This window comes from Acomys russatus, chromosome 9, assembly GCF_903995435.1.
Source record: "Acomys russatus chromosome 9, mAcoRus1.1, whole genome shotgun sequence".
Lineage (NCBI taxonomy): Eukaryota > Metazoa > Chordata > Mammalia > Rodentia > Muridae > Acomys > Acomys russatus.
In genome coordinates, this window is record NC_067145.1 from 53,561,890 (window position 1) to 53,578,252 (window position 16,363).

At 44.2% G+C, this 16,363-nt stretch overlaps 1 protein-coding gene across 1 annotated transcript in view; it reads right to left on the bottom strand.

Moving 5' to 3' along the window:
* Positions 1-5,750: 5,750 nt before the first annotated feature.
* Dhtkd1 (dehydrogenase E1 and transketolase domain containing 1) overlaps positions 5,751-16,363 on the bottom strand; it is a 38,387-nt gene continuing 27,774 nt past the window's right edge. Inside the window, exons 11-17 of the mRNA XM_051151355.1 lie at positions 15,140-15,290; positions 12,615-12,721; positions 10,622-10,786; positions 9,932-10,014; positions 9,324-9,493; positions 7,149-7,234; positions 5,751-5,936 (exon numbers count right to left, since the gene is read on the bottom strand). Of these exons, the coding sequence (XP_051007312.1) occupies positions 5,832-5,936; positions 7,149-7,234; positions 9,324-9,493; positions 9,932-10,014; positions 10,622-10,786; positions 12,615-12,721; positions 15,140-15,290 (867 nt within the window). The 3' untranslated portion in view covers positions 5,751-5,831. The remainder of the gene's footprint in view (positions 5,937-7,148; positions 7,235-9,323; positions 9,494-9,931; positions 10,015-10,621; positions 10,787-12,614; positions 12,722-15,139; positions 15,291-16,363) is intronic.

Consider the following 16,363-nt stretch of genomic DNA (forward strand, 5'->3'; position numbering starts at 1 on the left):
ACAACCTATAGTCAGTCACCATTCAAATCCAAAAATGTGTTCTTCTGTTCAGATCTATATGCAAGAGGAAACTGGATAAGCACGGGGTCGTGGGGGAGCACCCTTAGGGGCCTGCAAGGGTTTGGGGGGGTTCTTTTTGTCTGCTTGTTTGTATCTGTGGCCAGCCTGAGAGACTCTGTTTCACTCAAATCTGGCCAGCGGTGCTATTGTGAGAGCATTGACACTTCTATGTGGCTTCCCAGAGTGGACTGGGAACAACACACACCAGCCTCCTCACAGCGTGGCAGCTTAGCGCAGTGGCTTCGTGCCACTGGAACCGAGTCTCATTTATTGTAGTGTGTTTGGAGAGGCAGCCAGAAAGGTCTGCTCAAGTTCTGGGAGGAGAAAAGACACCACCTCGCGGGAAGACCTTGAGTAATCCTCCCATACTTTGAACTCACCCTTATTTCATCCTACTTTGTTAGCCATTATCTGCACCCTCTCCATCTCGCTCTTCCTCCTCTTTTTCTTGAGACAAGAACCTCGTGTACCCCAGGAAGAGGTTGATTCCACAGATCAACTTGAGTAAACCCTCCACTACTCTTCAATCTACCTGTACTTCCTGACTAAATGCTACCCAGAACTTCCCTGGCCAATACGCTACCTAACATATGTCTGTCAGGCATAGCATTCTACCTTTACTCTTCAAAGTGACTTAGCATATCCACCCAGGAAATCTCTTGGGCTGGACAGAGGACTTAGCAGTTAACAGCATGTATTGCTCTTGCTTAGGACTTGGGTTCAGTTCTCGGCTGGCTGGTTTTATTGCAACACTGGCTAGAGTCATTTGAGAAGGAACCTCAAGTAAGAAAATTCATCTATAAGATTGGCCTGTGACCAAAGCCTTTATCTTTTACTTCGGTGTATTTCTAAGGCAAGATAAAATCATCAGTTTTCTACATTTGTGATCGATGTGAAAGGTCCCAGCTCACAGCGGACAGTGCCACCTTCCCTTGTTCCTGGGCACTATAAGATAGCAGGCAGAGAAAGCCACAATAACCAAGCACATTAAAAAGTGCTCCTCCTGGGCCGGGTGTGGTGGTGCATGCCTTTAATCCCAGCACTTGGGAGGCAGAGGCAGGTGGATCGATGTGAGTTAGAGGCCAGCCTGGTCTACACAGCTACAGGGCAGTAGCTTATAGCCTTCCATAATTCCAGTCCCAGGGGACCGAACACTTTCTTCTGACCTCCATGGTCACCAGGCATCCGCATGATACACATACATACATACATACATACATACATACATACATACATACATACATTCAGGCAAAACACACATACACATAAAACAAAACAAAGTCCCTCCCTTGTCAGGCATGGTGGCACACACTTTAATCCCAGCAAGCAGGAGCAGAGGCAGATCAGACCAGCCTGTTCTACATACTCAGTTCCACTGCGTGAAGGGTTACATGGTGAAGCACTGTCTTAAAAAAAAAACAAGGGCCTGGCATGGTGGCACACTCTTTTAATCCCACCACTTGGGAGGCAGAGGCAGATAGGTCGCTGTGAGTGCGAGGCCAGCCTGGTCTACACAGCAAGTCCAGGACAGTCAAGGCTAAAGGGAGAAACCCTGTCTCAAAAAAAAAAAAAAAAAAAAAAAAAAAAAAAAAGAAAAAATGAAAATAAAAATTTCTTTTTTGAAATAGACTGCTACTTTGTAGAGAATCAAAACCTTTTTATTTTTTCACTTCTGTGTTATTTCTTTGGTGGTGGTGGTGGTGGTGGTGGTGATGGTTTTTTTGAGACAAGGTTTCTCTTGTGTAGCCCATGTGTCAAACTTGCTCTGTAGACCAGGTTGGCCTTAAACTCAAGAGCTCTGCCAGCCTCTGCCTCCCAAGTGCTGGAATTAAGTAAGGTGTGCACCACCACTGCCCAGCATTAATGCTTAGTATTTGTAAGGCAAAATAAAACCAATGCTATATGTAGGAAAGAAACCCAAAAGAATATTTCTTGATGAAGTATCTTTCTACTCCTAAATGGTTGTTTCTTATGTTCACTCAATATATCTGCCTCTCCATATGAGTAAGGGAAGACAGTGAACAACACTAAAATAAGTTCAGAAAATGTTTCTGCCAGACGTGGTGGCGCACGCCTTTAATCCCAGCACTCGGGAAGCAGAGGCAGGCGGATCTCTGTGAGTTTGAGGCCAGCCTGGTCTACAAAGCTAGTCCAGGACAGCCAAGGCTACACAGAGAAACCTTGTCTCCAAAAAAAAAAAAAAAAAAAAAAAAATGTTTCCTAAATGGAACTTGTAATTTAGGAAAATTATTTATGTTTTATGCTGTGTTTTTATTGACTTTTAAAAAACATGATAAAAGTCATTTATGGGTTATTTATAGTGTTATATATACATTGATTTTTCAAAATTTCCCCCCAAAACATGCTTATTTTGTGTAATACGGACTTTGTGAAAAGCTGCAATAAAAACTAAACATCCAGTATATCCAAAAGAAATATAGAGAAAGCTTTTGAAACTTCAAGACTGAAAGGCACTACTTCCTTCCTGGTCAACCCCTTTTCTTTCCATTTTGTAAAAGAAATACATACTGTTTATATTGCCATTTCAAGAATTTTTAAAAATGGGGCTGGAGCTGGGCACACACCTTTGATCCCAGCACCCAGGAGGCAGAGGCAGGGGGATCTCTGTGAGCTCAAAGCTAGCCTGGTCTGGTCTACAAAGCCAGCTGAGGACAGCCAAGACTATAAGAGAACCCTGTCCGGGGTGGGGGAGGGGCAGGGGAAATGGGGCTGGAGAATCCAAATGTAGTTCCCAGGCTCCACAGCTGGCTGCTTACAACCACCGGTTTTCCAGGGAAACAGACACACACACACACACACACACACACACACACACACACACACACACAGAGGAGGAGGCTGGAATAAATCTTTTTAAAAATAGTAAAACTAGAGCCTGGTGTAGTGGCGCACATCTTTAATCTCAGCACTTGAGAGGCAGAGGCAGGCAGATCTGGATCATTGTGAGTTCGAGGCCAGCCTGGTCTACAAAGCAAGTCCAGGACAGCCAGGGCTACACTGAGAAAACCCTGTCTTGAAAAACCAAAATAACAAAACAAAAAATAGTAAAACTAGAAGTAACTTTCAGAATATTTTCCCAAATAAAAAAATGTATGCAAAACAAAAGAAAACTGATCAAAATGGTTCTTACAAGGTAGAAAATTTTATTTTGCTAAGAGTAAATGTGTCATTTTAAGCAAAATTGAAAATTTCCCCTGGTTTTTAATATTTCAACTTACAAACTATATAATTGAAGTTCTATTCTTCACTAAACAAGTATAGTTATGGACAGCAGATATGAGAAACCAACATCACATTTTTAAGAGGAAAAAATGCAGTAGTGTATATTTGATTTGAAATTCTTCAAATAGTCCTTTTCTGCAACACAATTCAAAATGTAGTTGAGATAAAGAAAGGTAAAATGACATAAGACACTTTCGTGGCTCATACAGGTAAAACCATAGCAAGAAATAGTGAACTTGTGAGATGCAGGGTTAGGAAGAAACTTAGAAAGAACAAGACAAGAATATCTTTAAATTTATTAGTGTCCATCTCATTTTATAATTAGAGTTTTCAACCCTTTTAACTTAAGAAACCAAGAGATAGGCTGGGCAGTGGTGGCGTAAACCTTTAATCCCAGCACTTGGGAGGCAGAGGCAAGCAGATCTCCATGAGTTTGAGGCCATCCTGGACTACAGAGCAAGTTCCAGGACAGCCAGAGCTGTTACACAGACCCCCACCCCGACCCCCCTAAAAAAAAGAAACCAAGAGATAGCTGGGCATGGTGGCGCACACTTGTAATCTCAGCACTCTGGAGGACAGAGACAGGTAGATCTCTGTGAGTTGGAGGCCAGTATAGTCTACAGAGTAACTCCTGGACTGCCAAGGCTGCACAGAGAAACCCTGTTTTGAAAAAGAGAGAGAGAGAGAGAGAAACCCAAAGTTATGAGAATAAAGATACATTATGCTTCTCTCAACTTAAATATGCATTATTATTCTTATTTAACAGGCCTTTGGAAGTTTATTGATTTGTATAAGTAGTACTAAATTACAATATTTATAGGGCTTGACACAGGAAGAAGGATGGAAAGATACAGAAAGAAAAGAAAGGTAAAGGGTTAAAGGACTGGCTCAGTGGTAGAGCCAGTAAGCTGGGGGGTGGGGGGTGGTCTGGAACTGACCTCCAGCTCCAGAAAAGAGATGGAGGCAGGGACATAGAAAGAAAAGAGAAACAAATAATAGAGAAATGTTAAATAAGTACACTAAAGCATTATTTTAAAATGCAAATTATAGTCTAGCATGGTGGTATACACCTTTAATCCTAGCACTCGGAAAGCAGAGGCAGAGAGATATCGGAGTTCAAGGCCAGCCTGGTCAACATAGGGATTTCCAGAACACCAAGCACTACATAGTGAGAACCTATCTAAAATCAACCCCCCCCCCACCAAAAGTACATTATTAACCTATTACGTAGCCAGAACCACCTATACATTAATGATGTAAGACATGGCCATGGCTGGTAAAACTGGGAGGAAAATGGATGCATTCCAGCTCTTTAGATTTCCCTATCACCTTTTAGGAAAACTGTCATAAAGGAAAAATGGTCCATGATAGATGCTTCTCAAAACCACCTCAAAAGAGGCCACACAGCTGCTATCTGGATTTGCTTCCAACACTAGGTTTAACTCACAATGGAGTGAGTCACTTAGTGACCTCTAAGAAACCCCAAGTACCTGGTTTAGGAAGGTGGCTAAAAATTAATGTACTTTACAGCACATATAGCCATTATAACTGTACCTGAAACCATCAGAGACAAAATGATTAATCAGACACTGAAATCCCTCTGTCAAACACCAGAGTGAATTAAAAAGTTAGAAAATGTCACAGCAATATAATAGGGGGAAGGGGAACCTAACAGTAGGAAACCCACAAATCCGTTATAATGCGGCTAATACTTCATAATTCAAACGTTATTAGGGGTGAGGGTTGTAGCTCAGTCGGTAGGTAGAGTGCTGCTGGCCCTGTGGGCTCCATGCTCACTAGCAGCACTAAATGGCCATGGTTGCACAAGTCTGTAACCCCAGCACTCAGGAGGTAGAGGCAAGACAATCACAAGTTCAAGGTCATGCTCCGCTACGCAGTGAGTATGAGGCCAGTCTGGACTACACGGGACTCTGATCACACAATCAGAAATTTGGACTTAACAGAATTTACTTTTAAGGAGAATGGATAAAACCTGAAAGAAGAAGAATCTGGAATGGCATGATTTTAACGGTGTCTGATGGAACATTTTGTAGAGTGGCTCAGAGATAACATTTAAAGCAAAAAACATTACTTCTCATGGAACTTGAAAAGGGGAAAATTTTAAGAAAAAGTATGTGCATTACACCAATTAAGAGGCAGTGTTGGGGCTGCCCATACACAGCTCCACAATCTGGCCGAAGAACTTTCTCTGTTCATTTATGGTCAGTTAGAGTAAAGTCTGGATCCAATTGGTTAATGAGCTCCTTTTCCAGTTCATTCATATGTAACCAAAGTATAAAAACACTACTGACCTGCAAAGCATCAAACCTACTACCTGTTTCATGTACTTATAAAATCAATGCCCCTACGCACTCCATTTATTCCAGATTCATTTGCCCAAATCAGCGCAGAACGTCAGAGGAGCGCAGACTTCCACACTAGATAGGGGAAAGGAAACAGAGTAGAGGAGGCAGGGTTTTCTTCTATGGCACTTTGCTTAAGAGGTGATGCTGGCTCCTCAGAGCACGCTATGACGTGAAGGTCCTGCTGAGGATGTCTTCATGCTGCCACTGGTGCACCGTGCCAATTCCCACCGCAGGTGCTGGCAGAGGGGGCCGGCTTACAAGGCGGAGCTGGCGTAGGAGCGAGGAAGAAATCAAACGACAGTTGCATCAGAGTTCTGCTCCGGTCTACTAAGGTACATCTATTCCCTGTTAGCTCGGTCAAGCTAAGAGGAAATACTGAATTACAGATTAGGAGGAATTATCTACCATTGAATTCTGGGTGTGATAAGGTGGGGGGAAAAACCTACCATTTGGCTTTAACTGTAGTTTCCTTACATGTATTTACATGTGAAAATGATTTGAGCCTGTGAAGTGAAAGAACTGCATTCTAATGCACACAGAATAAAAAGATACACTTAGAGGTACAACTATTCTTATTGTTTCTCCCTTCCTGAGGCAAATAAGACATATAGCCTAACAGCACTGCATAGGCATGTAGGCTAACCGCACTGTAAACTTGTCTGGAATGAGTGTTATTGGGTGTCCCTGGTACCAAGCTGCAAAATAAACCCAAAGTATTCATCGGCATCTTCCCCTAGCACTTGTGCCAGGTAGGCATCAGGAGGACGTAGTAGGGAAAGCAACAGCTAATGCAAACACATTTCAACATGGTATTACAGCTGAGAACCCTTAAGCCAAAACCCGAAATTCCCCAAAGTCTGGAACTTCAAAATTATCTTTTCAGTCCTTAAAGGGGCTTGGGTTTTGGAGCATTTCCAAGTTTGGGAATTTTTTTTAAGGTTCCTCAGCTTTGAAAGTCAATGCAAATACTCCAAAACCTGAAAAACTCACATATCGGAAACACTTGTGGATCTAAACATTCTGGATCAGGGAAATCAACCTGTAACCTGCATACACCAACAGCTCCGTAAACTTAACCTTTCCCTCCAAAGGAACTTATAAACTCAAGTGAATTCAACCTCCTGATATAGGTATATATAGGTATGCACCGTTATGACAAACCTAAAAATAATTTTTACTTCATTTTATCTTTAAATAAATGAGCAAGCTGGTAACAGAAATCCATATATTGTTACTCCAAGAGAAACAACAGAGAGTGAGAGAATATGAATAAATATGTATATAAGAATAGGCACTAAGCCAGAAGCAGGGCACACGCCTGTAATCCCAGCACTTGTGGAGGCAGAGGAAAGCGGATCTCTGTGAGTTCGAGGCCAGCCTGGTCTACAAAGTGAGTCCAGGACAGCCAAGGCTACACAGAGAAACCATCTCAAAAAACAAAACACCAACAAAAACAAAACAAAAAGAATAGACACTCACCTTGCAGGCCAGTTGTTTTTCAAACCTTGGAGAAACAAAACACCATGGGCCCATGTTCTGAGGTTCCTCCTGACTCCAAATGACATCTACAAAAAGAAGCAATTTACTTCAACTTTCAATCAACCAACTGATTGTTGCTAATGTTGGGACTGACTACAGACCATCAGGATGAGGAGACGGTGGGGGCTGAAAGAACTATTTTCATCATGGTTGCATAACTCACATAAACTTACATATCAAGAAAGTTTAGAGGAACAGATGGATGGATAGTAAACAGATAAATTTCCAACTTCAGTTAAATATATGCTTTTCCAACACGTTAGCATTTAAAAGTGTTTTTTATTAATTATGTGTGAGTATGCATGTTTGTATAAATGTATGTCATGTGTGCAGCTGTCCAAGGAGGCCAAAAGACACTGGAGCCCTCGGAGTCAGAGTTATAGGTAGTTGTGGGCCACCACTGTAGTGTAGGTACTGAAAAGCACTCTTAACTCCTGAGCCATCTCTCTCTCTCTCTCTCTCTCTCTCTCTCTCTCTCTCTCTCTCTCTCTCTCTCTCTCCCCCCTGGTGCTTGGTTGTTCTCTCTCTCTCACTCTCTCTCTGTCTTAGTTATGTGGTCACAAGAACAATCACCCTGATTGTGTGTAGTCAGTATCCTCCTCAGTCCCAAACATTAGCAACCAATCTCTATTTGTACAGTCTCACCTTTACCAAAATGCCATTCAAGTGCAGTCCTATGGCATGTAGCCCTTTGAGTCTGACAGAAATTACCAAAATACATTTGTGATTTGTCCAAGTTGTTGTGGAGAGCGACCGTTCATTCCTGGGGCTCAGTGCTAGCCTACTTGCTTTTCAGCATCCCTGAGGCCCTGCACAGCATGCAGCATCTCCTTCCTTTTTTATTGACTAGTATGATATTACACATGTGTCTTGCTACAGGGGAACTGTGTTTATTCATTCTCTAGGTGAAGGACAATTTGATTGTTGCCAATTTGAGACAATTACAAATAAAGCTGCTTAAAAGTAAATTAATTAATTAATTAATAATGCTAAAAACAGTTGCATGCAAGTTTTTCTGTGAATGTGTTTTCATTTTCTGGGTAGACCAGCAGTCCGAACTCTGGATCACATGGTAACTTGGGTGTTGTGTGATGAAAGGCCATCTTCCAGAGTGGTTGCAGTCACACGCAATCCCAGCAGAGCTGACTGAGGCTGCTTTGAATCCTCATGAGCACATGCTATCAATTTGTTTGTTTGTTTGTTTGGGGGGTGTTTTATTTTGTATTTTAAATATATTTTTTGTGTATGGATGTTTTGCCGGCATGTATATCTGTCTGCTCACCACATGTGTGCCTGGTGCCCTGGAGGCCAAAAGAAAGTGTCAGATCCCTCGAAACTAGAGTTTCAGACAGCATTAACCACCATGTGGGTGCTGCGGACTGAGCTGGGTCCTCTGGAAGAGCAGCCAGTGCTCTCTCCAGCACCTACAATAATTTTTACAATGCAAGTTTTTCATGTTGATTAAGCCCAATTTTTGATGACATATCTAAAAACTTTCATCTAACCAAGCTCACAGGGATTTCCCCCTAATAGTGTTACATTTACATTTTGGTCTGTAAACAGTTTCTTTCTTTTCTTTTCTTTCTTTTTTTTAACATTTATTTTACACACACACACACACACACACACACACACACACAGTGTTCTGCCTGCATTATACTTGCAGGCCAGAAGAGGGCACCAGATCATATTATACATGGTTGTGAGTCACCATATGGTTGCTGGGAATTGAACTCAGGACTTCTGGAGGAGCAGCCAGTGCTCTTCTTAACCTCTGAGCCATCTCGCCAGCCCCATCACTTTGTTTCTATAAGGTGCCTGCAGATATCAAAATTTCCACCCTAGGTACCAAAAATCCTTATCGTTACAATTACATTGCAATTACCACATATGATGGAAAAGCACTGATGACCCACACATTCAAGAAATTCCATTTAGATGATAGTGGGAAGACTGAGGGGGACCCAGACAGACATGGCCGCAGTGGTAAATTCAGAACATACTGTTAGACGCCGTGAGAGTTGACTCCCTAGTACCTTTCATCTCCCCACTGCTTTCCACCTGAAATCGTGTGAGCAGGTTTGCGACTCATGAAAAGCAGGAGCAAGCCTTTACCTTTAACGTGTTTGTATTTGCTCATCTCTTGCTGTAATGAGTCCAGTGGGAAAGGGCAGAGTTCCTCTATTCGAATGATGGCAAAGTCATGCTTCTTGGACCCCAAGGATTCTCTTTGCTTCAGCAGGGCATAAAAATGTTTGCCGCAGCAGAATATGAGGCTTTTAACACTGTTGGGGACAAAGTAGGCAATGTAGGTGCAGAGAGGAACATCCCTGAGAACTGTGTCAGGAGAAAGAGGAGACTAGAGTTCAATGGGTTGCCGAGGACGCTGCTGGGAGCTCTGCTGGTGGGCTCTGTCACCTGCTGAGCCCAGCAATTCTGCTTCGGTGCCACCTGTCCCCAGAGTTCGCCCTCTCATACACACTCCCCTTAATGCATGCTATAGGAGAGGGCTCAGTTGTAGCTCCGCAGTATAATACTCGACAGGATGGTAAGGCAGTGTATTCAGTCCCTTACATGTGTGTATACACACACACACACACACACACACACACACACACACAAATAAATAATTTAAAAAAAAAAGACTATCACATGGAAGGAAAAATTTTGTTCACTGAATAAAACCTCCACCCAGAGTAGGAAACAAAGAAATATTAAATTACTTTTTTGGATCTACTGACGAATCACCAATGACAGGTTTGAATGCTGTTCCTGGGGCCATTTCCTGAAGAGCTGACACAGCTGCCTAAGGGAGAGAAACAGCTAAATTCATTATCAACGAATAGCGAAGAGACACAGCTGTCTGTAAGTTAGAGCAGCTCTTATGACAACACCCAGAACGCTGGCCCGGAACTACACTTAAACACACTCACTGACGCAGTTCTCCAGGATGCACTGGTGTGCTTTACACGGACAGGATAAGCGCTTGCCTTGTTGGGATCATAATACACCTTCCTTTGGTTTTGTTCTGTGGCATTTCTCTTTTGTTTTCTGAGACAGAGTCTCACTATGTAGACCAGGCTTGCCTTTAACTCACAGAGATTCCCCCTGCCTCGGCTTCTGCACCCAGAAAAGCTGACCATTATAATCATTTTACATTTTGACTTGGCTTCTTTGAGACTTCTGCTTCAAATTTTTTGTACCAGAAGAGCCTTTCCAGAAAAAAATAAAACGCCGCCGCCACCACCACCACCATACAGAAATACATGTGTGCGTGTGTTCACACACACACACAGCAAATAAAACCAAATAAATAGGTTAAATACAGAACATGGAGAAAACAGAATACAAAAAAAAAAAAAAAAAAAAGTGGCAAAAGAAAAAAGCTCCACGAGCGATCTCTTTCTACTTACCGGGTACCTGAGTAACATTTTGGGAGAAGCAACAATGAGAGGTTTTCTGAAGTGGCGGACCATCTGTCTTCTAAGCAGGTGGAAGTACTGCGCTGGAGTAGTCGGGTGTACCACAAACATGTTCACAGTGTCGCTGTCCACACCTTCTTCTGCACTGTCACACATCTGGATGAAGGGGAAGAGGAGAGCACAGGCACGCTGAGACCATCTGCTTTAGCCCCAAGCACAGCACGCTGGCCAAAGGGAAGCCTGTGTACTCTCGGCTAATAATCTCCCTCTATTGTGCAAAATGATGACTAGGCATTTCCCCTGACCTATAAAATATTCAACCAAGGAGGAGACAGAGGGTCGTCTCCATCTACCAATTTCTAACACAGCATCTTCTAGACAAGACTGTTTGAAAAAGACATCTGGGGAAGAATTTTTAAAACTATATTCTGGTGACTTTCTCTTGAGCAGCCAGGACCCACACATGGGTATGGGATACAGAGGCAAAAGGTTCAGATGTTCATAGTTGTCCTCAACAAACACCAAAGTCAAGCAACACAAAAACCTGTCGCAAAATAAAACAAAAGAAACCAATGGATTCTTTGTGCTTAAGCTTTTATTAAAATATCTTTCCCTCCACTCCCAAAATATTCTGAGCACTGTCAGATTAAGAGAACACTGTCAGAATCTCACTCTCCTGGTAAACTAAAATCATAGTGTGCACATTCCAACATTAAAAAATAATCAAATGCAGACTAAGTCAGGTGTGCTGAAATCGCAGGAATTGGAAGAGGACTGGAGAGAGACAGGAGAGTTGAGAGGACCCAGGTTCAATTCTCGGCACTCACATGGCGGCTCTCAACAATCTGTAATTATATCTCCAAGGGATATAATGTCCTCTTCTGGTCTCTGAAGGCAATGTACGCATGTAGTTCACAAACAGATATGCAGGCAAAACACCCATACACATAAAAGTAAATAACTCTTTAAAAAAAAAAGCTATAGCGGGGTGCGGTGGTACAGGCCTGTAATCCTAGCACTCAAGGAGGCAGAGGCAGGTGTGAGTTCAAGGCCAGCCTGGTCTACAAAGCCAGTCCAAGATAGAGAAACCCTGTCTAGAAGAAGAAAAAAAAAAAAAAAAAAAAAAAAAAGCTGTTAGCACTGGCCTTTGCTTACTTGCTGTAAGCCTTGGACCACTACTGGTCAGTGAATCCAGGGCCACCAATAGCCTATATGCTGGTTTGAATGAGAATAGCCCCATTGGTTCAGTGCCACAAAACTAGGGAAGGTTTTTGGGTTTTGGGTTTTCTTTGTTTGTTTGTTTGGTTGGTTGGTTTGGTTTCCCAAGACAGGGTCTGTCTGTCCTGGACTTTCTTTGTATACCAGGCTGGCCTCGAACTCACAGCGATAGGCCTGCCTCTGCCTCCCAAGTGCTGGCATCAATAGCATGAGCCACCACACTTGGCTGGGTAAGGTTTTTTGTTTGTTTGTTTGTTTGTTTTTGTGGTTTTAAGGCAGGGTTTTAAGTAGCCCAGTTGACCTCAGACTTACTATATAGCTGAGAGTGGCTTTGACCTCCTCTAATCCTCCTGCCTCTTACCTCCCAAGTGTTGGAATTAAATGTATGCCCCATCACTCCTGTGATAAGGATGATTTCCTTTAGGCCTTCATCACTTACCACAGGCCTCACCTAATTCCACCACTCCCGCCCCCGCCCCCCCCCCCACCTACTCTGAAACTGAAGGAAATCATCCTTCCTCAGCCTCCTGAGAGGTCAAATCGCAGACACACACAACCATGCTTGACTCTAGAAACTATTTTATTTGCCATAGAACTGATGTGACGGGAGCTGAGGCACATGTGCTCCCAAGGAATACTCACACTGCCTTGAGTTGGTTTCACTTAACCATAGAACCTTCCAGTTGAAGTGCACGTGAAGCCATCTACAGGAGGTAGTGTGTGAAATAGAAAGACCCTTCCCAGGATCCGGTGGCATTCCACATACCTGCAGGAACCGCTCTAGCCGACAAGACGAGTGATCGGGCCCGGCCCCATCATAGCCATGAGGAAGGAGGATGACGATGCCACTCTGCAGGAGCCACTTGGCCTCTCCTGGGAAGGAAAGCACCCATCAGGAGGATTTCTCTGTGAAGCAGGAACACAATCGCCTGACAGGACTTGGGGCAATGAAACAAAAAGGCTAGTTTGCTCCTTGAGCCTCTAAACTGCTTGCCTTCCGTGCACCTTCTAGCACTGCAAACGCCCAATGGGAGAGGGTGAAAACCTGTAAGATCACATGCTTTCGCGTTAGTGACTAGAAGACTGACTCCATGGTAAACACGCAGCTCTTGCCACGCGCACAGCACAACAGCCAGCACAGGTCGCTGTCCTCAGATAGAGAGCAGCGCACACCTGAGACTAGTCTCTGTGGGCAGAGCGAACGGCTTGGTTAATAAAGTGCTTGCTGAGCATGTACGATGACGTCATTCAATCCCCAGCACTCGCCTAGAAAGCCAGACTTGGTGCACACTCATAATCCTGGCGCCAGGGAAGCCAGACTTGGTGCACACTCATTATCCTGGCGCCAGGGAAGCCAGACTTGGTGCACACTCATAATCCTGGTGCCAGGGAAGCCAGACTTGGTGCACACTCATAATCCTGGTGCCAGGGAAGCCAGACTTGGTACACACTCATAATCCTGGTGCCAGGGAAGCCAGACTTGGTGCACACTCATAATCCTGGTGCCAGGGAAGCCAGACTTGGTGCACACTCATAATCCTGGCGCCAGGGAAGCAGAGCCGGGTGGACCCCTGGGGTTTGCTGGCTAGCTAGCTTAGCCTAACCCATGAGCCCCAGGTTCTAGTGAGAGGTCCAAGGTGGAGCCAGGCGAGGTGGCACATGCCTTTAATCCCAGCACTCTGGAGGCAGGCAGATCTCTGTGATTTCAAGGCCAGCCTGGTCCACAAAGTGAGTCCAGGACAGCTGAGGATACACAGAGAAACCCTGGTTCAAAAGACAAAACTGAAGGAGAGATAAACCTGTTTTTTAGGATTCCAAGTGTGGGATCGGAACGGTCTCGTGAGAGAACAGGTGAGGTTAATTCACTAGAAGAGCAACCACCTTGTGTAGGAGCTTAATTACTGCCAGCTGAAAAGATCCTGTGAACAGACTCTGGGAGGAGATACATAAATGAGCCCAGAACTGGAGGCGGGGCTTTTTGGAGACTTGGGATAAATTTGGCTGTTCATCGCTGCACTTCGAGACACTCCTAGAGAGAACCGCTCAGGGAAGGCTTCGGGGTTCCGGCTTCTGCTGAGGTTCTGGGTTCTGGTCACCCCAGGTTCCAGCAGAAGAAACCCTGCGGCTCACGCCTGGAGAATCGTTCCTCAGAACTGATATCCTTAAGGTTTTGTTATTGTGTCCACTAATCCTCATTTCCTATTGTTTTGGTTAGTCGGGTTATAAGTGACGTATGCTCGGTCACTAAGTTGTTAATAAAATATATTGGTTAAGCCAAGGACAATACAGGAGGTAAACTTTAAACCCCTTCCCAGATCTAGCCAATGGTCAGAATATTCTCCACAGTTGAGTGGAGTGTGATATGACTTTCTCACGTACTCTGGTGCCTCACATTTGACCATGTCCCCTGGAGGGGGAGACCTGGTGGCACTCAGAGGAAGGACAGCTGGTAGCCAAGAAGAGACTTGATACCCTATGAGAATATACAGGGCGAGGTAATCCCCCTCAGGAACAGTCATAGGGGAGGGGAATAATGGGAAAATGGGGGGGGGGAGGAATGGGAGGATACAAGGGATGGGGTAAACATTGAGATGTAACAAGAATAAATTAATAAAAAAAATATAGGTTAAAAAATAAAAATAAAAATAAAATGAAAAAAAAAATATTGGTTAAGAAAATTGAGCCTACACAAAACCAAAAGTCAAGGTGGACAACTAAACTCCTGAAAAAACAACACCTGAAGTTTACCTCTGACACCCATATGTACCTACACACACCTGCATGTACACCTGCACACACATGTATACCTGCACATGCATGAACACACACAAAAATAGTTTATGAACATGTCAAAATCTAGGCCCCACAAGCATTTTTCTTCCTTCTGAAAAATTGCAGGTTTTCAAGGGAATCATCAACACCCACAATAAAGTGGTGTCACCACGTAAAAGTCCGTGTCACCAGAGTGCTGGTTAATTATGCTAGTCAACACTCCAAACACAGGTGCGGAACCACATAGCTTGGGAGCTGTCAGGTACATCTCTGGTCCCTGCAGCGAGAAGCATTCCTCAAGAGATGGGGGCAAGGAAATGGTGACAGACAGCTAAGGTGCTCTCCCCAGAAGCTTATTAACCGGCCTGATGGCTGTGGCCTGCCTGTAGATAAGAGGGTTGGTCCCAAACTCTCTGGAGATGCTGGGGCACAGAGACTCTCAGAGGCAGGGGCCCCTTTCCACGCACTCATGATCTGAGGGCAGAGCCACCCACCTCCCAGCCACTCTCCAACACCAACCTCCTGAGATGAATGTGTCAAAGATGACCTGGGCTCCGTTGAAGAAATCGCCGAACTGAGCTTCCCAGAGGGATAGCAGCTTTGGGCTTTCAATGCTCATCCCATATTCAAATCCCAGGACAGCCTCCTCCGACAGGGGGCTGTTGCTAACCTAATAATGAGGAAGGAAAACAGACGCTGATGTGCAGGAGGCACAAGAGCAAAGCACTGTACGGATACAAACCCCTTACCAGGAGGAGGGACGCGGAGGGGAGCTTTGCTCTCACATACCATCCTCTCTTTGCAAAAGGAGATGTGGGGAAAGTTAGGTCAAAGAGAGGGGAAAAAAGAAGCCACTTAAGATTTTCTTCAAGCATAAGTAGTACTGGCTGAGCATGGTGGCGCACGCCTCTAGTCCCAGCACTCGGGAGGCAGAGGCAGGCGGATCTCTGTGAGTTCGAGTCCAACCTGGTCTATAAATGAGTCCAGGACAGCCAAGACTACACAGAGAAACCCTGTCTTGAAAAGCAAAAAAATATATAGGCCAGGTGGTGGTGGTGCACGCCTTTAATCCCAGCACTTGGGAGGCAGAGGCAGGCGGATCGCTGTGAGTTCGAGGCCAACCTGGTCTACAAAGCGAGTCCAGGACAGCCAAGGCTACACAGAGAAACCCTGTCTCGAAAAACCAAAACATAAAAAATAATAAAGGTCCTGAGTTCAATTCCCAGCAATCACATGGTGGCTCACAACCATCTATAATGAGATCTAATACCCTCTTCTAGCCTGCAGGTGTACATGCAGGCAGAGAGCACTGTATACATAATAATAAATAAATAAATAAATAAATAAATAATTCTGCATATGTCTTAAAAAGAATTTTCTTTGAGATACGTTCTCACTCTGTAGCCCAAGCTAGCCTGGCACTTCACTCTTTAGCTCAGTCCAGCCTCAAACTCTTGCCTTACTTTCCAGACTCCTAGGACTGTAGGCATGAACCACTACAGCCAGCTTGCTCCAAGTTTTCTTTTCTCTACTTTTTGAAAGTCACATGTCTATAGAATATTTTTGGCAGCGAGAGGGAATGAAGCCCTGATGTACACGACAGCATAACACATGCTATGTCAAGTCAAAGTCATAAAAGGATGTATATCATCATATGTGTGACCTTCCTGAGATGAACGAAGCCACTAAGACAGACAGTTGACTGACTGGTGGCTGCCAGCAACTGGAGGGGGCTGGTTGGGA